Raw genomic sequence first — 26,544 nt, 5'->3', positions numbered from 1 at the left:
TTGCAACCCAGCAAAAATGCAACAAACACGGCAAAATCTTAAGGAATTTGGAAATGTCCGGTGGGCCGGATTAAGACGATTGGCGGGCCTATTGTGGCCCACGGGGCGCATTTTGCACACCCCTGCCATAGACAAACAACAGCACATTCTCCCCACCAATGGGCAATTTAGAACAATTCTATTGTGGGTATTTATATTGTATTTCATATTTTTTGGTATTTATTTGCAATTAGTTGACCATGTAAATTGAGTGGCATGTTACCTTAAAAATTAAAACTAACGATAAAATTGGATTTCTTTGGTAAGCGTATAAAAGTCACCGATGGAGGGAGGTGCCATATAAAATATCGCCAACCAGAAATCTGAAGTTGAATCTGAAGTAAAAACACAAAAAAAATGTCTGACTTTTTCCTCACATCTCAAGCAATCACCCGGAAATTTGAAGCTTAGTCGCAAATGGGTCTTCCAAATGGACAATGACCTTAAGGACACCACTAAAATAGTCACAAAGTGGGTTGAGGACAACAAAGTCAATGTTTGATCTCAATCCCATGGAAGATTTGTGGGCAGATTTGAAAAGGTGTGTGTGTGTGTGTGATCTTGAGGCCTACAAACCTGACTCAGGAGGAATTGGCCGGAACTCCAGCAAACTGTTGTGAGAAGCTTGTGGAAGGAACCCAAAACACTTCACCAAGGTCATACAGTTTAACGGCTTTTTACTTAAACTTCACTCACTATTGTTACAGTATGTTAACTAATGTAGAGCAATGTGACATAAATATTCATTCATGTAAACAAAGTATATCCCAAAATAAATTAACCTCCTTTTAGTCCACACAGAATAAGATGAATAAAGTGCTTGCTGGAGGTGATTGTGTGAATGAACGACAGGAAGACAATTTGGTTAAGTTAGAATTAAATTTTGCTCGGCGTGGATGATTTTTTTAGGAGGTACTCTATAGCATAGACATAGACGCCGCATCGAGCGCTGGGCCGTACGTCAACATCGCCGCCATATTGGATGTGGCAGGGCTGCGCTGTAAATGAATACAAATAAATGTACTTACTTTCATAAAGCGCCTTTCTACAAAGATATTTAAAGTTAACGCCTCTCGTTTATACAGTCACATACACACTAATTTACTTGGGAAACAGTTAGGCACCAAAAATTTGAGAAGATCACATTGTTTTTAGTGCCTGTTTCCCAAGTATATCAGTGCGTGTGTGAAGGTACAAACAACGTCTCGCAGCAGTGGACAAACCCACTCATGCGGCGTCTATCTGTACTTACCTCGCAGTTGAATGATTTCCAGTTACCGTCAGAAGAGATAAACATCTTTTTGCAAACATCATCATTTTAAATGCTTTATTCTTGTGTGTTGGGTAACAAATGTTTTTTTTTTTTTTTATTTCATAACCCTATCTTCCTCATGGTTGTCCCACTTCACTACTTTCTCAACTCACCTGTGTGTCTCATTTTATTTCTTCCCCACTTCCTGTTCATTGGATTGTATTTCCTGTGCTTGGTGGGTTATTTATTAATTTTATATTCCTTAACCTTTCGGCTACACAATACATATTATATTTACATTCTGCATGTATGGACAAAATAAGTATTATTGTGTATACGTACTTTTGAAAGTCATTTTCAAAATACGGATTTTTAACATGTGTCTGTGTTGCCACGGTTAAAAAGAGGTATGGTTTGCTATGTAACAACCATTCGTTTGGGAGTTGTTGATCTCAGACGTTTGAACCTGTGAATATGTTTCTAACTTGCCCGCAGTCAAAAGACCAACCGTTCTTTATTTTGTAGTCCCCTACTGTCTGCTGGTGTACAACAAAAAGCAAATAGAAAAGACAAAGACAAAACAAGCGAAACAAAGCGACGCCAAACTGGAAAAAACAAAGACAATATAGAAAAAACAATGACAAAATGGAAAAAGAATATGACTACATTTGTATATATTTTTAATTATTGATTCTCTTTGTATTTCCACATGTATTCCCTTTTAACTTTGGCACAGTGTGATTCTATAGTGACCAGCCAATCGCAGGGCATGAATATGCAGTTTTTGTTTCTAATACAGTCGCCATCATTAAAAAAAAATGCCTCAATGGATTTTCTTCATCACAACATCACCATCTTCTAGTTTGGGAAGATGGAAGGCCTAAATACACATCACTTCTCTAAAGACAGAAGCAAGAGGAATGTTAACACAAGATCACGTGAATCCAATTCACTGTAATTAACTCAAGTACAAACGTTCATAAAAGTTAACACACACAATTTCTCAACAAACCATGCACGTGATGTACACCACCACAAAATGACTTCATATTGTTCCATTTGTGTACGTAATATGTTGTGCATTTAGATAATCACTGTAGTTAAGATCAAAGTAAAACTTTCACGTCGTAAAAAGACTTAAGACTTTACATCCAAAGGCTCCGCACATCAAACTGTATGCTTGCACGAGTAATGCAATTCTTCCGACTCACAAACAAACCATTATTTAGTAATAAAGTAACACTTAACTCTTCTCCCGCTTTGAGCAGTAATGTTGACATTTTTAAGGGCTGGGTGGAAGTGCGCAAAAAATCTTGGGATATGGGCAACGAAGAATGGTTTGAATGCAGACTTATTTTCAATGGAAAAGGACGACGCATTTGTCGGTCGCAATTTGGAGGAGCCTTCGCGGATTTTCTAACGTCCTCCAGCCCACAAATGCGTTTCGTAGGCTGCAGACCCCGGATTTAGTTGGGTATCTTTCATATTTCCCATTATCATGAACGTAGCAGCAAGCTCCGCCCATACCAGAAGTAAAAGTTGTTTTTTATTATCCCAGTGTGTAGTTTGTCAGGCACTTTTGCTGTACCTTCTCTTTACTGACATTGGATTGCCTGACAGTCAAAATCGAGCTCACTTTTCTAATGTGACTCTTCTGCACAGGCAACACTGGAACATTGAAGTGTTTACGAAGGTTACGCATTCTGATTAATTTCATAACATTTAACTGCCTTTTCACTGGAAAGCCTGGATTTCGCTTAAAATACCATCGTTTGACTATTTGCATTGTAAGTGGTTGTATTTTTTTTGTATGAGAAAAGACTGTGTGCTATTTCCATTTTGACTTTACTGATTTCACATACCCGAAAATATTCCACGTTTCTACGTTTGTTAGGTTAATTATCGCGTTATAGATCTAATATTGTGGGTCTCTGTGACCTTTAACTTCATAGTCTCTCTTGGCATCGGTTCCTCAAGTTATGTAGTTGAGTTGTTGGTGTAACCAGAAAGAACATTTGTGTTTTCTTCATATGCATCAACAGTGTAGCGTTTCCTGGGTTACATTCTGTGATAATGTCTTTTACAACAACTGTCTGCAGCCTCAGCTAAACTAATTCCACACAAAATCACATTTATCTGCAGTCAATTACATTATTTCATTGTTAATGTTGAAAAAGTCTGCAACCACAATGCTCTTATTTGCTTTGTTGTATGTTTTTTTGTGCACCTAATGGTGTGATTATGACATGATCACCTGCGCTCTCTGTCACTCACCTGTAGTCAAACATGAGCAGCATGCTGGAAGCCCAGGGAGACCGGGTAGTGGAGCTGGAAGATTGGGAGCAACGCTGGCAGGAAGAGAGAATTGGCTTTCATCTGCCCCATATACACAAGTATTTCATATATTTGATTTGTGGAATCGCTGTTTAAATAAGTCAGTGATGCTCTGCAATAGATGCATTGCGCATCATTCCCAGGCAAAATATTTGTAAAATGTGAGTATATTTTGTGCAAAAATCAGACTACAAGGAATATGTTTCCGTTTTTGTTGTTTTACAGGTTGCTGGAGAGTAACATTAACAAAGTTGTGGCAGGACGAACCGGAGTTCGTTTCTTCTTTCCTCTCTGTGGGAAAGCTGTAGATATGAAGTGGTATGTAAACACAGTTTGACACACATAAAGTTATCTAAGGATGACCTATATTGTTTTTTCCTGTATGTATGCCAGGCTGGCAGACATGGGGCATTCAGTGGTTGGAGTGGAGATATGTGAAAAAGCCATTCAGCAGTTCTTCAAGGAAAGCAACTTGACCTACAGCGAGGAGCCTGTCCCTGCTATACCTGGAGCAAAAGTCTACAAGGTCGGTCTACTTTGTGAGTGAAGTGAAACCGATCATGTCCTTTTTACTGTTGTGATTAATGTCATGTAGAAGCACTCATCTGTCCCATAATTATGAGGTTTTTGTCCCAAAAATTGACATATTAATGACACCCGTCAGGTCAAGACTACAGAACAAAATTTCTTGTGCAAGATTTCTTCAGTATATTGTATTGCTGTAATATAAAAGTCTAAGCTATAAAAAATAATAATAAATTGCCGAAATGTCTTAAAAGGTAAAAAAAAAAACTTTAAATGATGGATTACTACAGTTTATTTTCTATTTATGTAATTATTATGATTTTTTTCTAATTCATTATTGCAATTATTAAAAAAAAATGCATTTATATTAATCAGTTTTTTCCCTGTCATCACACATGGAAGCCATTGTTGTCTATTCTTTCCTCTCACTAATAGAAAATAGTAATATTGAAACAGAGGAAGTGAATCACTGCTGACATGAAAAAAGGGGCAGGATTAAACAAGCACATTTTAACCATACATAGCCAACAGGAATGGACTCTGGAGCTATGGGTGAAAGTTACTGTATGTAAGAAGAGAAGCGAATAAGTGATCGAGTTGGTGACTTGTAGCTCCTGTACAAAGAGGGTTTGGCTCGCTTTAGTTGAACACATCTAAAGTTCACCATCAATATGTGCTGGAAAGTGATGTCGGCTGAGCATTTAGTATACACACTACTGTATATGTGTATACTGGTTGTGTTGGCACTCATTCACACGTCATTCTCCACAGAGCTTAGAGAAAAACATCTCCTTGTATAAGTGTGACCTGTACAACTTCTCCAGGTAAGTGCATGGTGCGTATTTTCCTTCTATGTGCACATTTTTTTAAAAACACAATGGTTGTACAGCTTTTTCCCCCAACATTTCACAGTTCTATTGAGGGAAAGTTTGGAGCCGTTTGGGACAGGGGATCACTAGTGGCCATCAACCCAAGAGACAGAGAAAAGTAAGGTTAAGGCTTCTTATTCGATGTGAAATAAACCTGAAGAGTTACACGTGCTTAAGGAAAGATTAGGGTCCGAGTCAAAATGCCGACACATTTTGTCCTAGTGGCAACTCACAATGAGACTTACTGTACATAGTGGTCTCCGCTCTAATAGATACCATGCCCCAGTTCAGTTGTTTAGATTTTGTCCGTGCAGGACAGAAACAGGCAAGTACCGTAAATTCCGGCGTATAAGCCGCACTAAATTTAGAGGAAAAACAGATGTGTTCATGTACAAGCCGCACATGTCCACGTCATAAAAGGACATACTGTTGCGCTTATGAGTCTGTGACGACCAGGCAGGTCCTTATTTGACAGGAGCCAATCATGAGCTATGAAAAAACTCCCCGACGAGCTTGTCAATACATTGGAAATTGCAGGAGATCATTACTCAATATAACAGTCTAACTCACGGTGTCCTCTTACAAAATTCATCACACAGCAACTTAACACTTAAAAGGTACCTAGGAAATATACAAGTACCAATACGAGTTGAATGTAACGAACAGCAGCTATTTTAACATCTACCCATAATGTATTACTGCCAGAAAAGCCGTTCATTGGGGGACAAGCAACATAGAAAATGGTGGCTACCACTGCAATGCTGCCTCTGTCCACTAGAGGGAGCCAAAGGTGCCTGGAGCACAAAGCTCAGTGGGAAGCTGATGTCATTGCAGCGCCCCATTGAATGCATTGCTCAGATGCAATGCTTTATATGGGAAAACTTGAAAAGAGTTTTTTGGGATAGGGTTAGGATAGATTAGTCACTCCGCTGTATGAACCGCAGGGATCAAAGCTTAAGAAAAAAATAGCGAATTTATGGTAATTTCCTGAAAAACGACAAGCCTTTGATGAGTTATGGAGACTGTAGTCCCAGTAAATACCAGTAATACCTGTAAAAGTCCCACTGTATGTAAATGTTTCACTATCAGTTTCAATTTTCTAACACATTTCCCCCATTTTGGCACTGACAATAAGTAAAAAAATGTTTTAACAATGTAAAGTCATAATCTGTCCTGCACTAATCCACAGATACTCGGCTCTCATCATTTCTTTGATGGCCAACGACTGCAGATACCTTTTGTCCACACTGATGTACAATCCTGACCTTTATAAAGGTAACTTTACAGTCTGTGATTAAAACGTACAGGAAGACTGCATGTTTTTTGGAATTTTGCCCATCCACAATCCTTATGTGAGACATGAACACATATGTCTTTCTCTATTCTGTGCGTTTTAAAGATATAACAGATAGAAGGCAACAGCTCAGTAGTGCACGTAATGGGATACACCTATGCCGTCTACAAAGACCGCTATTAAAAACACCTCCAAAAATCTCCGACAAGGTTTTATGGTTTTATATACATGCTGTGACCATGTAGTAACAGGTACATTCATGATAACATGGAATACATACAGTATTTAGGGTATTTTTGCCGGCATTTCCTTGTTCAGCGCATTGATTTCACAAAGAAACGTCGTGGAAACGAACGCCTACGCCTAGCGTTAACTTTTGCAAACTCAGAAATAAAAACACAGCTGCAATGTCAGCTCAAATATGTAGCCTTACCTTTTGGTAGTGTCTGAGGCGTTGTGAGCGCGACACTGATGCGCTGTGGGTGAGTCTGTGGTGAAGTTAGCCGGCTCGTAGCTAGCCGGTGTGGTATGGCTAAATGTCAATACACCAGTAAGGTACTGTAGTTAGATCGGCGTAACACTGTTAACAACAGTGTCACATTGTTTTGGGATAGTGCATGATGGGAAAAATTCTTTAAAAAGTGCAGTTTTCCTTTAAAGCTTTGTTGAAAATGTAATGTACAGGTGGTCCTCCAATTTACGTTCCTACTAATCCTAATTTAATAAGTCGGAACTGTACACAGAACACATGACGGACATTAAATACACTAGGTAAGTTATGGGAGTGGGGTTGTAACACGGAACATCATAAAGCGAAGACCACCTAGTTATTTTAAGGCAATCTGTCAGGAATAGAGTTATTAGTTCATCTTGAAAAGTGAACCATAAAATACTGGTAAAAGTATAATGTTTTTATACAGTATTTCTAATTACTTCAGGTCCCCCGTTTGTTGTGCCTGGTGAGCAAGTACATTCCCTGTTTGGTGAGTACTGAGAATATCCCAGCTGCCTTCTGTCTTTATTGAAGTTGTGATTGATGGACACATTTCCTGTCCCCAGAAGAAAAGTGCAACATAGAGCAGCTTTTGTCAGAGGATGCCATAACGGACAGACACCGTGCCTGGGGCATCAACTACCTGATCGAGCAACTGTACCTCATCACGCCAAAGATCAGTTGAAAGTAGCTAAAAATGATGACAAGATACATTGTATTTTAGATTGGAAGAGCTATTCCACACATAAAGTTCAGTGATATCTTGGATAAATATAGTAGATTTCATCCATACAGTGTGTGTGTATACTCATTTCCCACACGTCAATCATGTTGTAAAACACATCACAGTATGAGCGAATATGCTGTACTCGGCTGATGGTGTCAACATGAAAAGAATATGTTTAAAAGCACCGAATTTTAGTTTGCAAGATTTCACACTTAAGTTCAAACTGTCCTTCCACCCGCCAAATGTTCTAAAAATGATAAGAATATGTGACAAAAACAGTCTTGTTTTCAATCAGCCCTGAAAAAAAAAGAGTTAAAGGGATAGTTCTGAGTTTTTGACACATAGTTGTATGACATACAATCAGCATTGTAGTCCAATGACAGCGACTTACCCCCCACTTGGTCACCTAAGTCCAGTTCTGGTCAGATTTCTGTGATGAAGAGTTTGGCTTCTAAAAATAATATGCATTTCAAAGATTAAAACATTTGCATCACAAAACTGCCTTCTCAAAAACTCAAACCTGACAAAACGCTAGGCGTTATCCCTGCGCACTGTTGCCTGTGTGTTCATTTGAATGTGACGAAGACACGCCCATCTTCTTCCGCTGTGGAACATGTAAATAAACAAGATGGCCGCGGCGCCTAGATGCGAGCTTCTTCGTCCCCAGCAACTAAGAGGAACTACGTTCTTCATCATGGAAATCTGACCGGAACTGGTTTTAGGAGACCAAGTTGGGGGTAAGTGGCTGTTATTGGACTAAAATGCTGATGGGGATGTCATACAACTTCATGTCAAAAAATCCGAACTATCCTTTTAAAGTTGTATAGAATTTGGAGACCTGCTTCACTGCCATTGGCTGTTGCTTAGTTACAGATTCCCACATTTGAAGACAGACGGCACAAGAATAGAGGCGAGAAAGAAACCTAAATTGTCATATTAGGCAAGGGGACAGTATGATATAAAATGCAAGACTTTTACAAGCTTTACTATGCTTTCTGGTCCACCAGGTTTGGTTTTGCTTTACACATGACAACATCTCCCTCTAGTGGCTGGTCTTCGCTTTGTTTCCCCATTTTTCTGTTGTTTTATTCAAGTTTTCCAAATATTTCAACTTTCTTCTTAAATAACCTTCGTACATCTTCTTCTCGTAATATTTAGATTTTATTGCCAAGATATGAGAACTTTTCCCCCAACCCAATAAAAAAACAGTTTCCCATAATTACTATGGCTTTAAAAAAACAACTCTATGCTATTAAAATGACATTATTTTCCCTCATAAATTTATTAATTATGAGGAAAATGTTATAAATTGAATTAATCATAAGTTTATTTTGATAAAATAATGATTTATTTCTTGTTAGAATACAACTTTTTTGTCTTGATATTTTGACTTTATTTTTGTAAATGTAATGTTACAGCTGTTTTTCTATTTTCACTGTTGTTGTTAAAAATCTTTCAACAATTTCAACTTTATTCTTGCAAATTGTGTTCTCGTAATATTTCGACTTTATTCCCATAATATTATAACTCTTTCCCCAACCTAATTTTACAAAGATTGTTTTGTTATTGTTCCTCATAATATGTTATTCTCATAAAATTATGACTTATGACATTTTTTTCACAAAATATTTGGACTTAATTCTTGTAAAATCACTGCTGATTTTTTACATTGTTGCTGTGTGTTATGTTTTTAGGTTTCTCGTTCAATTATATTTTTAGTGTGTTCAATTATATTTAATGTGCCTCGGAGCCAATAAAAAAAAAACAGCCGCAAATGCAAAATGCCACACTTCGGTGTTCGAAAATGACAATAATGTGTGACAGAAATGGTGTCATTTTGCCCTGAAAGAGTTAAAGTTGCACCGACTGAGGAGAAATGCTATTATTGGCTGTTGCTTAGTTACGGTTCGCAACGTTTGAACGCGGACGGCACAAGAACAGAGGCGACGATTATCACAATAAATTCAAAATATCCCAAGCAGACAAGTAAGGTAAGTTGTCATATTAGGAAAAGGGGACAGCATGATATAAAATGTAAAACTTTTACAAGCTTTACTATGCTTACTGGTGAACTACGTTTGTTTTTTTTCCTGATAGATGACCACACCCCCCTCTAGTGGCTGGGTGTGGAATGCTGACAGTGAAAGCTTGGAGTTTATGGGGTAAGAAAAGGCTTCAACTTTGCTTACTATACTATACTACACCATACTCGAGTTATTGTTAAGCTAATATCATCATAAAAGTAATTAAAAGCTATTAAAAGTACTTATGGTAGGCTACTTTTAATAGCTTTGCTGCAGAAGGTGGAAGTCTTTCGGACAAAAGAGGACAAGCACGTGACAACATGAAGGATCTTCAGCTAAGATCAGAATGGTAACCTTATTGTAGTTACTACAAATGCAGATTAGATATTTAGACGTTTAATCACACGGCGTAGAGTTCAATTCACATGTTCACAGTAAACGTTTCTCCCAGGTTGGCTGACGTCTGCATTTGGAAGCATAGAGGGCGCCATAGCTCAAAAAAGAGCCTAAGTGCAGCCCATTTGAACGCATACAGAGCCTCAGTGCTGCAGAAGCAAGGTGACCACGTCACTATCGATGACGTTAAACGTGAGTATTCATATTTTTATATATTCTAAAAATGAATTAAAACGATTACATTGCGGCACTTGTTCCATATTTGTAAAACTGTCAAAAGTCAGTTAAATAGGCTAGTTGGTGAATTATCTATAGGTATGAATGGTTGTTTGTCTCTATGTGACCCGAGAAAACAAATGAATGCATTTGTAGTGAAATTTTCATTTAAAATTCTCAAGGATTACAGGACTAAAATGATCAAAGATGATAAAAAGATCCGTACACAAAAAGTGACCCATTTCTTTTGACCTGGTTGTGTGTCTGTGTTCTTAAGAGGTGGCTGTTGCCTTGCTGCAGGAACACTATTCGCTGCCAATCCCGCTCTGCTTCATGGCTTTACTGAAGTAAGACATTTCATCTCTGAATATTCATGTCGTAATTGTCTACGTCATCGTTTAGGAACAGAAAACATCACTTACGCTGCGATTTCCCAAACGTATACAGGAGTAACGAGCTGGATGATGTCCTGACTGCCCTTCTTCTTTACATGTCTTATTACTTTGAGCACAAATCTCAGAAGAAAATAGCTCAGCCTACATTGATGTAAGTATGCAATCATCATCTACATCAGGGGCGTCAAACTCATTTTCACTGTGGGTCGCATCACAGTTATGGCTGCCCTGAGAGGGCCGCAGCTTTTCCTGAAATGTGTGTGTAACTGGACTGTTCAGGTTGTCTTAGAAGGCGTTTCGCCTCTCATCCAAGCAGGCTTCATCAGTTCATGCTCAAAGACTACATAGGACAGCTCTAATCTGAGGGGATGGTGCAAGATCCAGGAATGTATTCTCTCAGTTTGAGGCCTGCTCATTTGTGGGGAAAATAAGAGTGGGCAAGATGCAGTGGAGAGAGACCTCTGACTACCAATGGTAGTCATTTTGATTCCACCCAAACCACTACAACAACAAAAAACTCAGTTTGCATATAGTATACATTTTCTGTCAAAATTGACAGAACAAGTTTGTGATGTGCATTATTTCTAGGCTTTTGCAGGCCACAAAAGAATTTGACACCCGTGATGTACATGTTGCAGGGACGGGCGGTGCATTTGTTACCTGGGTCTTCAGTGGGGACCCAAACCACCTCTTAATACCGCCACTATCGTGTCACAATTATACAAACCATCAATAATATACCAAAAACATAATAGAACAATGTGTGGCATTGCTGAATTGATATCACTAATTTCTCTGTACCAGGGAAGCTATACAAAGAACGCTCTCTATACAAAGTATAGCTCTCAAGTTGAACACATAGTGGGCTGTTAGTCAAGTTGACATACGCCTGTTTCAAGACGTCCCGCGTCATTGTGTGCCGTGTCCAATGCCATACCATCCATTGAGGATTAATACGATCCAGTAACCCTTTATCTTCATTGTCTCTAAACAACTCCACATCTCTACATGACATCATCTAGAACAGTTCACAATCGATATTTATCTAACAACATGACAAAAAAAACATACTAAATTAACTAAAAATACATTACGCTCACTTATTTGTTCATATAACTCACACAGAACAATGAACAATGCCGTGTCTGTCACTGATCAATTCAGCTCTGCACTGTTCATGTGATGAGGCGTTCAAGCGCACTGATAACTTTGAGTGTTAGGCATAGCCTTTCAGACATCAACCAATGAGAGGGCATACAAATTATGATGTTACTGTACGCCTGCTAGCTGGCCCTGTTAGGCCAATGAACAGCCCCGTTGCTAATAGTGTTTAAGTGACATGGGCCAGCACTACTGATTCTGAAGGCCCCGGTCAGATTAAATTGACATGGAACCTGATTGGACAAAAAAATGCACATGCACATACACTACTGGAAGCAGTGAAGCCAAGAGACACACTACGAAATGAAGATAAGAGGCCGTTGGCAATAATTTAATACAGAATTAATACTAGAATTTAAAATGCAAATGTAGGTCAGTGTCCCAGGCCATGTAGAGAAAGCTTTGCTGGCCCTGATGGCACACCACTGCATATTGTCATCATTTTCTATGTTCTTGCACTCTTTCTCTATAAATACTAGTTTAGAGATCAACACTGATCATCAGAAGATGGCAAAGACCTTGGCTAAAAAGGAGATTGCCCAGAAGATACTGGCTGTCCATTACTTCGGTATGATCATGGACACGGATATGGCTCGGCATACGCAGCATTCCCACACAGCATATCATAAGTAAACTCCTTTCTCCCGGCATAGATTACTGTTGATTAGCACTTTGCTATCATTTCTTAACTACAAAACATGTATTTGTGTATTTGTCCAGGGGCCGGATCGCAGGTAACAGAAATGAATGGCTTCTCCATGCGGTAGGTGTGATTACGAGGCACTCCCATAAATGATTAATACTGTACAAAAAGAAAAAGACAACTAGATATACGTGTGTGCGTCGCTCCACTGAGGACGCTATACTCGCTACATGTTACTTTTGTGATTTTTTTGTTAACTTTTTCCTTCATTATGTCTCTCAAGCATGAGGCATGCTCTTATAATGGTCAATAAAAGTGAAAGTGAAAAGTGGAAGGAAGTTAGACAACATTACATTGGCTGCATGTCTGCTCCAAGCCACTCCAACACCTCGACCATGGTCTAGGATAACGATGGTGTCTTTGAACATGCTCCTATGAAACAGTGATAACTAAGCAGCGTAGCGGTCTCATTATTGAGAGTTCCTCCTATCTGTGACTTTATCGCAGTGATCAAACTAGAAACAATCCCCAGGTCCTTCTAAAGGAAATTCTGAAGATGCATTGTGTGATGTACTTAGAAGTAAATGGAAATGCTAAAAGCTAACACTTATGGTTAAAAATAATAATATGAGTTCCTTAAGAATGTTTGGTAGAGACATATTTATGATAGCGTCACTTTAATTTGACTTCATTTCACAATTTTTATAGTTTAAATGAGGGTAGACTTTGACACAGCAGATCTCCATGTTGCTTTTGAAAGAGTGAGTCTTGGAGGTCATCAGTATGTTGTCCGTCAGAGCACTGCAAGATTATTTTGAATGAGATGTTCTTCATTTTTTCAGTACTGAGCCGAATATAAGATGGTATTACCCCGACACTCCCCCAGAAAAAAATAAAAATAAAATAAAAAAGCTGTGCTCCGTAAATGGTCCCGGACCGCACTTTGGATGGCCCTGGGTTAGGATTGAGAACCACTGACCGATAGGATCGGGATTGGGGTGGATTGTTCATATTGTGGTCTGGGACTGCTTATTTTCTGTGACCTGAGTTCAGGCTTCAGTGGGTATGTTTGGTCAAAAGCTTTGGGCTTTGTCTCATAGTTTCACATTGCCACTTTTTATGAGCCCCACTCTCTCTGAGCATATAACTGGTTTTGTGCTTCCAGAGGGAAGAATGAACATTAATGAGTCTGCCCATTCTGGGTTGACAGCACTGTCAACTTTTCTCTTTTTAGAGCGCTATATGTATTTATTTTTCTGTTGTCTTCGGCTCACTTGTCTCGCTATCCTCTCACTCCTTCACCATTGCCCGTGGCCAGGACGAGGGAGAGCGAGAGTCGCAAGCGGACGAGGGCATATCCCTCTTCTTTCCTTATAACTTTCAATCAACTCGCTGTCCTCTTTATACATATCTGTCACTTGTTTCTCTCAACTCGCTGTCCTCTTTAAACATATCTATCACTCGTTTCTCTCTTCTTTCCTCATACCTTTCACTCATCTTGCTGTCCTCTTAATACATATCCATCAGTCGTTTCTCTCGTCTCCCCTCATAACTTTCACTCAACTCGCTGTCCTCTTTATGCATATCTGCCACTTGTTTCTTTCTTCTCTCCTCGTAACTTTCTCTCAACTCGCTATCCTCTTTAAACATATCTATCACTTGTTTCTCTCTTCTCTCCTTGTAACTTTCTCTCAACTCACTGTCCTCTTTATACATATCTCTTGTTTTTTTTTTGGTGGGTTGAAAAAAATTAGCATCTGCACGGATTAGTAAATAGTCACATCCAGACGGGAACGGATCATTGAGTGAAAACGATGTAATACAGAAGGCATACAGATGGAACCACATTACCAGCTTGGTAACAACGAAGTGGAATTACTTCTGTGAGTCATTTTGGAGGAAAAGACAACAAAATATCAGTAAAATGTCCACTGGGTTCAGTCATGCCCTTCAAATTTGTTGACCTGTCAGCTTGTCACTTCTGGTCATGTGATGGTGACGTTATCCTTTTCAACATCAAGCGGTTTGCATGTCGACACGGAAATGACAAGCCGACGTTATCAGATTTTCTCACGCTGGAAGCCGTTTTCAAAAAATACCATTTCAGGGTACGCAGAACGCCATTTCCTTGTGGATGAAAGGCTGAAACGATGAAACATTTGCCGTTTTGACCTGAAAACATTTCCATGTGGACAACCCCGAAAAAGGTACACTGGTCGAAATACAGTAGAAGCGCCCGGTCAAAACTTAAAACATTGAAATTATTTATTGACTATAGGTCCAATCTGGGTCTGGATTTGGATCGCGGTTTGCCAGTTAGCGATCCCTAGTCTAGATATTTATACATGCAAACCATCAGGTGGCTTCAAACAACATCATAAACGTATGTAGTAGCTATAACATTTGTGTGTTTTCCATTTTTGAAAACTGGTTCTGGCACCCTTTCAAAACACTGATATTTGATAATATGTAAACAATACCCAACCCTTGAACCCATCATAATGGGATAAAGAGCTACTATTTTTGGTTTCTATTTAAATCTTTAAGTACTATTGCACACAAACAAAGCTTATCATGTTACAAAGAAACCAATTCACTATCAGTGAGTGCAAACAGCAGTGAGTTTGAAAAGAACCAATTTAGAGGGCCTGCTAATGAATTAGTTGCTGGGCGGAGATGTTGACTTAACATGGGTGCTCTGCTTTAACAAGCTGTATCTGGTATTTGGGCAGGTGGGTGGACAGGGAGGGAGCTACCATGTCAGCTGTGCCAGCTTATTGCCTGTTCTCTGTGTGACCTTCTGTTAGACAAGAACAGCAGTTTGTGACCTTTTGAAAACAACAGGAAGAGAAGTTGAGGCTGAGGTCTTATGTCGGTGTGCCAAATTCAAATGAGAATGTGCTGCTCCAGAAAGTCAGGATCAGTAAGTGCTTTCATTTGGGATGAGGATCCACCTGGTTCTTCATGGACAAGCCTGTCAGATCCTCCAGTGCTACTGTTTTGTCCAAAAACCCTCAGGATCTTTTAAGAAATGGTAAATCATGGTCTGCGTCTAACCTCGACAGCAATGGAGAGTTGCAAGAAACCTTGCTTGTGCAGTTCAGCCACGTTCAAAGAAATGCCTTTGCCAACAAGAAGTTGAAAGGTTTAGAAAATGTAAAGAAAAACAACAGCAAAAATGCGGAAAAAAGAGCAACGACTGAAGTTCATACTAAGAACAGCTTTTTCTCCTGCTGTATCACAAAGCTGAAATTGAGTTTTTTCTTGAAATATATAATTTAGCACATGCATTATGAATATTTATTACAAAATATCAAAGTGGCCCTTGTATCTGTTCATTTTTCCGTATGTTCCATATGAAAGTTTGAAGATCAGCTAATATTGTACTGGTGTACAGTGCTGCCCTTAGACTGAGGAATTGAAACTCTTGTTTCTATCATTTAAGAGTCCTCAAAGTGGATTAAAGTTACTCTATCCACTGAAGAAAATAGTTAGCATGCATAATTTACAAAATGTTGCTGTTGACTTTATCTAGCTCTCTCTTTTTTCAGTGCTTGTACAGCTTTTTCTGCTGTGTGGCCTGGGTGGCGTTTGGCAGGAGGCACATGACCAGCATTCAAGAGGAGGTGGGACGACTTTTGTACTCGGACACCTTTAATATGGCTGTCAGGAAAAAGACAGAGGATGCAAGCTCATTTGCGAATGACGGTTCAGCGATCGTGGACGGCACAAAGAGCGAACGAAGCGCATGCTACCAACGGTATGTTGAAACAATGGAAACTGGCACAAACAGGTTTTCTATCAGTCTGCAACCAATTAGCCGCGCCAAACCAGGGACGACTGGACTCTTTTAATAGTGCGAGCACATCTTGTTTCATGGCACACTGCTGGCATCATTGTAAGTCATCAGAGGCAAAGCGCTGTTCTTGCTCACAAGTTGTCGGTAAACAATCAAACGCGAGGCTTGAAGCGTGATCCCTGTGGGTTTACGCAACATGATTTGGGTTCACTTGAGCACCACTTCCAGCTGTCACGCAGACAGTGAGAAGATTGTGATGTAAAATCTTTAGAAGCAGTTGCTATAGCAGCATCCCTGATGATTTAGTCATAGATATTTGAGCATGTCATATTAAATATGCACAACTGACACATTTGCTTCCTGAAAAGCAACAGGAAATGCCGAATAAAGTGAAATACATTGACTGTATGTGATTTTTTTTTCCCCTGAGCATCTCCCCCCTGGGTGTCGGGCTTTAATTGGACTTATTCTTCTTCTGCTAACTTTAACTTGAACTTTTCAGCATGTTCCAGAGGCGCCCAGGCCTCAGCAACGTATTTAATCAGCGCTCCCCTCTGATGGTGTGTCTGCTGCCCACACCAAAAGAACAGTCACCCCATCTGTTCTCTGGCAGACGGGCTGCACGGCTGAGCCCAGTGCAAACTGAAAACTATGACAACGAGGTCCTAACAGAGGAAGTCCACCAGCAGCTGGCCAGTGTCAGGTGTGTACACACACATGCACAAAGCAAATGATTTGCATGGAATGTAATTCATCATAACACCAACACTTGTCTGACAAAAACTGCGTACGACTTATGGATGTGGTCGCAGATGGCAGTGTGTACCATAGCTGCAACCAAGGAGTGAGGAAAAATCAATTTGACTATTTGGACTGAAATGTCAGTTTGTGACCTTTTAAAACATAGGAAGAATAGTGTCACGATTATAAAATTGTATTTGTCAGAAAGTTTGGTTAATGCAGTGCTAAATACTCATTTAATTACAACACTGTCATAGTACACAGTGGGTCATTTCTGCAAAGTGCCTCGAAGAAACTGTTGTAGAAAAAACCTACAGAGTATATCATCTGACCCTAGCTTGGGGCCAATATCTTGGATCCCACATCATTACAAGTTATCTCACGTTCTGATGAAACAGAAGTCAAAAAGTTTAAAGAAAACCTGTTAAAAACTGTAAATATCTAATTCTACTTCATCAACATTCTGTGGGGAATTATCCTCCTGTATGCCAAGCTTATATATTTTTTTTTTATTAACTGAAAAACATTTGAGTTGTTACCTTTTATCTGCGTATTAATTACATGCACCACATGCGCCCTATCCTTCTCCAGGAAATGTTGTTATACTTTGTTGTAAAAGTCTAATCACCTTCTGGTGAGCTTGGGAACATAATCCTCCCTCTTGGCAGTCAGATTAATTCATTAATTCAGCAGATCTGAAAAAATTTTGCATTTGACTTACTGCTCTCCAGCTGGTGCTGCTGCTGTCAAAAAATTATATATCTACAAATCATATCTCTATGGAAGGATGTCAGTGAGAAGCACCTTCCAGCTCAAGCATGCCCCGTCCTTTGAGGTGTAGTACTGCACCTCCGCGTATATGGAATTCAGCCGGTGGAAGAATCCCAGAAATGCTGTGTAAGAAACTTTATTAACAAAAACAAAAGAAAAGGTACAAGGAGTCCACAAGGTAAAAAACTCAACACAAAACTCCGGGCCTAGCCAAGGGAAAAAGCAAAACACAAAAAGGTATAAAGAATGAAAAGCGCTGCACACACGGATAGCAGGAAAAACTCAAAATGAGTAACAAAAAAATCACTACTGAAAAAAATAGCAGGAACAAGGAAAGATAACAAAAAATCACTGCTGCACAAACACTAGCAGGAGGTATGAAAATCCTCACAAAACACGAGGGCAGGGTCGACCAGAGAGCAAGGAATACAGGGTAGCATGAGCGAACATGAGGAGACAAACTGGCAATGGACAGACAAAAAGGCAGGTACTAAATAGTCCCAGCATAATTGATAACAGGTGTGCTTGAGCTCCTCCCCTGGGTCGGCAGATGTGCTGCAAAAGAGAAACACCAGAGGGCAGCAAAGAGCACATAGCGCATGACAATTACTGTACCATCTGCTATTACCAAGAATGATGATGCCAGACTTACGTTAAAGGAGGTGTGTCCATAGTTTTTCCACCGAGGGCCGCATACAGAAAAATCAAAGGATGCGGGGGACCACTTTGATATTTTCATATAGATTTTTAATTTCATAGAACCAACATTTTAGCTTTTTTCTTTACTTTGTGCCTTTTTACTCTGTTTTTCTCATTGCCGCGGACCAATAAAAAACTGCCGGGTCGGCCTTTGGACCCCCCTGCATTGAAGACATTACACAGGCTGTAGAATGTCATGGTCTATAATACATATTTCTGCAACATTATATGATTGGCGACATGCTGACAAACAGAAACTGGCCGGCGCCATAATCCAACTCATTGCACTCACAAAGGAGCACATGAGTGCGTGGGGTTTTGTACCAATAAAATGCCTAATTATGGAGATTATATACACCAAATGGCGGGTTTCCTCTCAAATAAAAAAATCAATGTTATGATAAAAAATGTGCACATTTGCGGGATCGCAAATACAGTATGTGGCGATACATTGAGATCTTTTGCATGTTAACGTATACTACCGATTCGCAGGGCTCATCACTGGAGCACGCTAAAACATGCTAAAACAAGCCAGAAATACTTGACTTATACTGACACATTCCATCGTAACACAATGAGAGTATCACTGAAAACCCTCCCCAACCAAAATAGACAATACACATTACATACTCTAGTAACAAGTTCTTTTTTTTTTTTTTTCCTGTTTTCGTCCCTCCCAGATTTGGGATTATGGGCAGGCCTCTGAATGAGTTCAACCCCAGTACCCTGCTGTGCAATGGAGAAGAGGAAAACAACATAGATTTGGATGATAAACCAGAGAATCACACTAATAATGGCACAACTAACAACTAACAAAAAAAAAAAGCTGGATTTGGATTTGAAGCTGCATTAAAGTCAGTTTTATGGCAAAATAAAACTGCTGTCAGTTCAAGTAAGTCGCACCTCATCCACATTCTTTAATAGTCACTCTGAAAATCAAATTATAGAGTCGTCACACTGCGTTTGTTAGTCTTATTAGTGCTCCGATGGTCACAGTGAAGTGTACTGGTGCCAAACACACACACACACACACCAATCACACTCTCCGACCAGGCTCAGTAGCAGAAGGGGCTTTGCCTTCGCCCTAATTGGCTGCATAATCTGGGACACCAGGAGTAGTGTTAAGCCCTTTGAGAAAGAGAAGGACACAAAGCACGGGAAGCTTTTGCATTAAGGATGGGGGTTGGGTCCCAAGATTTAAAATGAGTTTCCAAAATTAAACATGCTCTTGATTTAAATTAACCTTCTAAATAACCTTCATGGTGTTCAATATTACCCTGTCTGACCAACTTCGCTTTGTTCCCCTCCGCTTTTTGTCTTGATGAGGTCAAGCAAAACAGGTCAAATGGTACCTGGTCATCCCTCTTCTCTTTGTCTGCCGTACTTTCCTCATCATGTGACCACTTTCTCTTTCTGTCGCTTTATTCTCAACTCCCTCTACTGCAGCGTGACTAACGGCTTGGAAGTGGACACTTGACACTTGAAATAATTCCATTCTCCGGACATACTGAGCTAGCAAGCTTGCTGTTGTGTGGACCACAAAAACAACGATACCGATATTAACCAATGCACCCGTCCCTCGTAATATCGCGGTTCGATTATCGCTACGTCACTATCTTGTGGCTTTTCAAAAATTTATTAATAAATGATCGTTTCGTGGTAGACTATGGTCTATTATTAGTCAAAACATATTGAAATACAAGTGATAGGTCGTATTTTGGTCATTAGGGGGCAGTAATTACACAAAACATTAAGACATTACCTTACATTACATTACCTTAACACTGCATAAAGTCATGAAGTCAGCCATGGCATGTCCGACATGATATAGTGGAAAAAAAAGTACTCCCCCCATTCTGTGCGGAATCGGCTTGTTAAAGGGGACCTATTATACTCAATTTTCGGGCCTTTGTATTGAGTTCTGGACTCCTATAGAGCAGCTTCACACGATAACCCCGCACAGAAAGCTTTGTAGATCTTCCAGACTCTGCACCTCTTCCTGTTGTGTTTCCTGCCTCCCGCCCAAACGGTCTGTGCAATTTACTCCACCCCTGGCCCTCCTCCAGGTACGCCTCCCGCCGAGCCCACTCCGCTGTGATTGGTCACACTCTCAAGCGCTCCCGAGGACCTCCGGACAGCTGACGAACCCCTTTTGTCAGATTACTTACCCAAAATAAACACAGTTAGGACACTGATAAATTGTTACTTACAGCTTGCTCTTCTGACTCTTCGACACGACCACGTAACGTTTGAAAGGCGCCAGACTTCAGCAACAGTTTGGCGGATAGTCCTGCTTTGTATTGGCCCACGTTCACAGAACAGTCTGATGCTTGCCTCTTTAGGCAAACCCGAACAAACATATCCTGGGAGCCATTGCTCGACATGCTAACACAGTGAGCAGCGCAAAGCAGAAGGGGCGTCCTGGGCATGCCCATATAAGGAAGTCCAGGTTGTGTTGATGTCAGTGAAAAAAAAAAACCCTCTGTAAAACACAGCGTGCAGAGCCATCTAAAACTGCTTTCAGGGCTCACTTCCAAATGTGCAAACCTCATTATCTGACGCATTTGCATCGGTCAACATGAGAATACAACATTGTAACAACATTCATAGGTCAGAAAAGAGGAAAACCATAATAGGTCTCCTTTAAGGTTTAGAAGAAGTCAATTTGAGGCTAACTGGTTAACTCGCTAGCTTGTTACCACAAAGTTACCACAAAACATGTTTTTAGAGTTTTACAATTATAGTTTCACATGCATGAAACAATTCTAAATGTATATAAATGACGAATGAAAGGGATAAATGAACATTTAAGGTTACCTTTACCTTCTTTTTAACTGTTTAACTCGCACTGTTAAATAGGTACAGTATTGCCTGAACTGTGATGGTGGTTTTAGCTTGCAGTGGTGTAGAATCTGCACTGCGTCACGCTGACTTTAATAAACATCATGTTATGAACTGAATCCCATTCAGAACCGTGTATTGACCGATGCAAAAGCAAACTCATTGGAGTGTGCAGGTGCACATAGCGAGATGGTACACTGAGTGTAGAGTTGAGCTTCCACCAGCAGGAGGAGGCTTTGTCCATAAATGTTTCAACTCCATGCGAATCGGGGGATCTGAGACGACTCCTTTAATTTCAAAGTGCGTGCTGCTTCTCCGTGCACAACCAATGATTTAGTTGGAAAGCAGTGTGAACAAACAATCTATAAATTGAGATCGAATATTGAATTCATTTAGTAGTTGAGCTGCAAGAAAATACACGTGCTTCTGAGCATCCAGTATGCAAAATATGCAAGCTTAAAGTATATGCACAACTGTGCTACTTTAGTCTGGAAAGAACTTAAACACACCAAATTCTGTAAAGTGCTCTTTGCTATGATGCAGGACACAGAAAGAGAGAGAGCAGTACAAGGCTTGGCATTGGTGGGACGTTCGGCTCCTTTCTGAGAGCCGTGTTTTTTGAGGCGGCTCCCAAAAGTCTCTTAATTCAGTGTCATTTTGTAGGGTCGCTGAGCAAATACGAATGGTTTGTGTGTTGATAAGCCCCTTTGCACTCAGTGTTTTCATGAGTGGTCCCATCGAAAGTATCCACCCGTCTCCACTGAGCGTGCAAAAGAAAAAAAATGGGGAGTCGGCTCTCACCGACGGCAATCGGCTCTTCTCAGGCAAGAATTGGTTCTTCCCCCGGCTCCTTTGCGCATGACACATGACTAGTGCGAGCGAAGTGTGGTGCGGATTTTGCAGCACAGACGCGCGGAGGACTTTGAATTCCTGCTTTATCTCTCTACCTACTTTCTGTCAAATTCACACGAAATATCTCCAAGAAAGCAAGCGCTTTTGAGAAGGAGTAGGTGTTGAGGAATTACCCCCCAAAAAACCCCCCAGAAAGCAACACGTATCCGGTTGTGGGGGTCCCACGAAAGAAGCGACAGGAGTTTGGAGCCAGTCGCGAAAAGCAAAGCGAGCGAAGGAGGGGACAGAAGAAGACATTTAGCTTGGTTTGCAACAACCAGCAACGAAAAACGGAATAATGAGGAACGTTTGCTTCATTTTGACCCTCGGCTTGGCTGTTTACCTCTCCGGTGAAAGGGTGAGTTTATGCAAAGCAACTCCAAAACTGGCTTTTTTAGCTACGCGTGGGGGAGAGAAGGCAACTTGTATATAGTCTCTGGAGTCAATGTGAATGAATCTCTTCCTATTGTCCAAAACCACCGCTTTTACTATGAATAATCAAACTCGCTTCACGATTCGGTTGTTTATCTTCTCGGTATTTTAGCAAAAACCCACAAGATTGAGTCACTGTGTGCCGTACTTACCGCTTAAATCCTACCTAAAGTTCATATAGTGAGTATTTACTTGATTCATAGCGGATGTTTATTCAGACATCACGTTGCAAAGAGCAAAATAAAGGTGCGATTGGGAAGTCAATACAACATAAATCCCATACGACGCAGTTGTCAATTTGATGTGTTTTTTTAATGTAATTTGATTACAAATACGAATCTGAGCTGTCTTAACTAATCAAAACACTGCCCATAACATAAGATAGCTTTACTTATATTTATAGTATAGTTGTAGTGTGTGTTTTTTAAAATATATTTTTTAATGTATTTGTTATTTTTTGTATTTATTATATATATTTTTGTTATTATATACATTCTATACATATCCTTCATGAGATCCAATTCAAAATCCTGCCTTTACAAAGATAATACTGCTCAGTTCTGGTTGATATATCTACTCCTATCTAACTAATAATAACAGAATACAATGCAGTAGCGTACTACAATAATACAGAACATATTAACCAGTTAAAAGGAAGCATATGCAAGTGGCTGATTTTGTAAATGCAGTTTTTGTTTGTGCATTACTACCCACCTATGTGAGTGTGCCTCATACTGTTCTGTGTGCATCCCACTGCAAATTGGCCCGGTGGTTGCAGTGACAGATTTTGGCACCATCATGTGCTGCCCCTGTCATTACTGACCTTCCCCCCCTCTTCTTGTTGTTTCCCTGTGGGTTGTGACTTGCCGCCTGGCCCGGCGCCTGGTCCTCTGTCAGAGCTGGTGGTCCAATTAGCTAAATCAGACGCGTATGCTTTTAATGCCTTTGTTGTATTTGTTCACATGTTTACGTTTGACCGTGTGTACTCATCTTTGACCTGGTGTTGCCCTCCGTCAGCAGCCACAGTGTCTGTTCAACAACACCGACATTGTGCCTCTGCACCCATAAGATACAGTATTGGATTTCGTGCACGGACGATCCTCGGATCCCTTGACGACGTGGCTTGTTTTTGTGAACTTTACATACAGTGTCTTGCAAATAAATCACTTTAACCTGATCAATATCCCACTTCCACTTTATCAGTGTCCCCGAGAGGCCTTGCTGCCACTTGACATGTGACATTGATTCTCATTTGGCGCTAGTGTTGACGAGTGGTGGATAACCTGCTTGAGGCGCATCTGTCTGTGTTTTAATTAGCGCATCACAGGGATGTTATTGGCTGTCTTTTTTGAAAGAATGTTGATTACAATCAATCCCGTCAACATCAAAGGCTATCTTTTTCCATCGCAGAGACAGATGTCGTCATTTTTTTGTTTTTTTTTCCCCCTCCGCCCACACTTAGCAGTCACTTACGGCAGTGTTTCCCAACATTTATCGAGCCAAGTTGGAAAGATCTCATGGCACACCACCGATCAAAAAGCTTGTATGAATGACAGGTGGATACACAGGTTAATTATGTATATTCCGTCATCTGGTGGAAGAACAGCTCATTGTTCCACCGGTTGCTAGAAATGAACAACAGTGAAACCGTGGTTTGCGTGTTTTTCCGTTTACGTTGAAAATTTACGCAAACGAGGCTAACATTTCTCGTTTAGCTCACAATATGGCGCGCGTTTTGTCACCTTATTAATACACTGTGCAAGTCTAACTGTGTTCGGAATGTATTTTTATCACAAAACGTCCCTGTTAGCATCTTGGTGGCATGGAAACCGAAACCGTAAGTCGTTGTTCCCCAGCTCTGTCACCCGTGTACGAGGTAATCAGCGGTTGACTCTGTCGTTCCTTAAGACAGTCACGCACTGAAGTCTCTGATTTTCTTATTAATCATGGCTGCAAAATATCCCGCAGTGGAGAGAAAGAAAGTTGCAAGTGCCAGCATTTTGATAGAGAAGGTGAGCAACACTACTGAGTTCAAGAAATACCTCTGTGGGCCCGGTCCATCTTCCAATGGTTTGTTCCTTTCAACACGGTAAATGACAGGAGACTGCTCTCCTATTGGTCGCATGAGGGTCACAAGAGGGTTTGAGCAGTGGAGCATACCTGTCAATTAGGCATGGGACTCTTACAACAACTCACGATTCAATTAAATTTAGTTTGTTTGGGTAACTGTTCGATTCTGAATCAATTCAAACAAATCCTCGACTCGCAATCAATGCTCCTTTTGTAACAACGGGTGCCAGTTGCTGGATGAACTACATTCCTTTATAAACGAGACAAACAGCTCTGAGAAATAGTTATATTATAATAGTTATATTACTTTATATTATCCACGTATTTGCAGTACAGATTTTGCACAATATAAACATCATGTCACGGCCCTTCTTAACCGGAAAATTCCGAAGTGCACCCAAACATTTCTTTCTCCTCCATACCAAAACATTACCAACATCTAAAGCTAGCTAGCTCGCTAACTAACACGAGCAGCACGGCGTACCCTCCCCTCTTGCTGGAAGAAAACACTACAGAAGCCATTACCCGGCAAACAGTATGCGCACCGTGTAAGCGCAAAAAAATTTGGAACATTTTGAATGAATTCAGAATCATAATGAATAACAATCACAATTCACGGACGTGAATTGATTTTTTCGGCACCCCTCCCGTTTTTCATCCTATAGTCGCTAAAGTCAGGCTTTCAAGATGGAAAAAAAAATATTACGGGAGTGCTTGGTGGAAAGATCAAAATTTCCCGTATGTTTTCTCCATTTTCCTTATTTTTCCAGAATGCTACTTTCAGGTATGCAATGGAGTCGAGAGAAAACCAAATGATCTCGACACTTTGTTATTAAGTAAGGATGGACATTTGACACAATTTCCTTGATCGGATGCGTAGTACATTAACCATCAGTTTCTCCCCAGTTTGTTCGGAACCGAACGTAGACCACCAAGTATCAGCTCGGTTCAGTTGGTCCACACTTCAATTCGATTGCTGTGGAGAACACAAACCGCAGTTTAATTATTGCAAAGTATCTACTCCAGCATCATGCGAGGACAATCTTGCAGCTTCCCATGAAAGGAACTAAAGGGGCTGATGTCATATCTTATGGGGGATAAAGTCATGAAGTCACATTGAGCGTCAATGTTTCCACAGTTTTTGCTGAAGCGGGTGACATTTTCAAGGACAATAATTAAGAAAGGCTATGCCAGGAAGTAAGACTGACTCAAACTGTTTTGTTGCATGCCACTCATTAAACACCGTGCGCTGTAATTTTGGTCATGTAATGGAGGGAAGTGCTGGAACAGATGTTTTATTTTGGTTTGTGTGTTATAGTAAACCACTGGGGAGACCGCTGAACCAATTTCCACTGATTTTCTCAAGTATTCAGCAAAACTAAGATAGCAACCGTTGTGTTAATGACTTTCAGGATCGCAAGCTGAGCACAGATACCGATGACCGCCACTATCCTGACTAAATTCATTAATATGCTGTATAGGGTTCTTACATGTCCTGAAAACCGTGGAAAATGGTTGACCGATTTTACGGTCATGGAAAACATGTAAAAGTAGAAAAAAAGATCACATGTCCTGGAAATGGTACAATGTATCCTGAAAAATGTTTTATCATTAAGGGCAACATTAAGGCACAGCGCTTCTGTACTCCTAGTCGGCACAGCGCCCCACGAGATGCTACCAGCCAATCAAATTTGCATATCCGCTTTGAGCAGTTCTTGCTAAATTCAGCGACTTTTCAGAAGGACTTAGCACCTAGAGACAAAACTAGCAACTGTAAGTGTAAAAGTGTCACTCGTCTTGGTCTGTATGACGTTTAGGGCTGCAACAATTAATCGATGATTGATCCAATTAATCAACAGCTATTTTGGTATTTGACAAAATGTTTTTTTTTTTATTTAAAAATGTAAACATCCTAGATTTTAGCCTCTCGAA

The 26,544-nt window shown here is 40.2% G+C and overlaps 3 protein-coding genes across 6 annotated transcripts in view; all 3 read left to right on the top strand.

The window, feature by feature from the left end:
• The first annotated feature begins 2,917 nt into the window (after positions 1 to 2,917).
• LOC129173609 (probable thiopurine S-methyltransferase) lies at positions 2,918 to 7,618 on the top strand. 2 transcript variants are annotated; one of them, XM_054764661.1, is made up of 9 exons: positions 2,918 to 3,078; positions 3,572 to 3,684; positions 3,851 to 3,943; positions 4,019 to 4,151; positions 4,922 to 4,974; positions 5,063 to 5,137; positions 6,209 to 6,294; positions 7,252 to 7,296; positions 7,376 to 7,618. In XM_054764661.1, the coding sequence occupies exons 2-9, from the start codon at positions 3,578 to 3,580 to the stop codon at positions 7,489 to 7,491; spliced, it is 708 nt and encodes a 235-aa protein (XP_054620636.1). In that variant the 5' UTR covers positions 2,918 to 3,078; positions 3,572 to 3,577; the 3' UTR covers positions 7,492 to 7,618. The 2 variants fall into 2 exon arrangements, with proteins under 2 accessions (XP_054620636.1, XP_054620635.1); XM_054764660.1 differs by having other exon boundaries at positions 7,373 to 7,618.
• Positions 7,619 to 8,142: 524 nt separating this feature from the next.
• On the top strand, positions 8,143 to 19,203 carry LOC129173607 (protein phosphatase 1 regulatory subunit 36). 3 transcript variants are annotated; one of them, XM_054764659.1, is made up of 11 exons: positions 8,143 to 8,270; positions 9,631 to 9,695; positions 9,823 to 9,906; positions 10,009 to 10,145; positions 10,447 to 10,516; positions 10,617 to 10,715; positions 12,205 to 12,354; positions 12,446 to 12,488; positions 15,920 to 16,128; positions 16,670 to 16,870; positions 19,059 to 19,203. In XM_054764659.1, the coding sequence occupies exons 2-11, from the start codon at positions 9,631 to 9,633 to the stop codon at positions 19,189 to 19,191; spliced, it is 1,191 nt and encodes a 396-aa protein (XP_054620634.1). In that variant the 5' UTR covers positions 8,143 to 8,270; the 3' UTR covers positions 19,192 to 19,203. The 3 variants fall into 3 exon arrangements, with proteins under 3 accessions (XP_054620634.1, XP_054620632.1, XP_054620633.1); XM_054764657.1 differs by lacking the exon at positions 8,143 to 8,270 and adding an exon at positions 9,323 to 9,524; XM_054764658.1 differs by lacking the exons at positions 8,143 to 8,270; positions 10,617 to 10,715 and adding an exon at positions 9,323 to 9,524.
• Positions 19,204 to 22,078: 2,875 nt separating this feature from the next.
• sdc2 (syndecan 2) overlaps positions 22,079 to 26,544 on the top strand; it is a 48,148-nt gene continuing 43,682 nt past the window's right edge. The window contains exon 1 of the mRNA XM_054763509.1: positions 22,079 to 22,468. Within this exon, the coding sequence (XP_054619484.1) occupies positions 22,409 to 22,468 (60 nt within the window). The 5' untranslated portion in view covers positions 22,079 to 22,408. The remainder of the gene's footprint in view (positions 22,469 to 26,544) is intronic.

The sequence above is a fragment of the Dunckerocampus dactyliophorus genome, chromosome 20 (assembly GCF_027744805.1).
Source record: "Dunckerocampus dactyliophorus isolate RoL2022-P2 chromosome 20, RoL_Ddac_1.1, whole genome shotgun sequence".
Taxonomy (NCBI): Eukaryota; Metazoa; Chordata; class Actinopteri; order Syngnathiformes; family Syngnathidae; genus Dunckerocampus; species Dunckerocampus dactyliophorus.
This window is presented reverse-complemented; position numbering and strand designations above follow the sequence as displayed.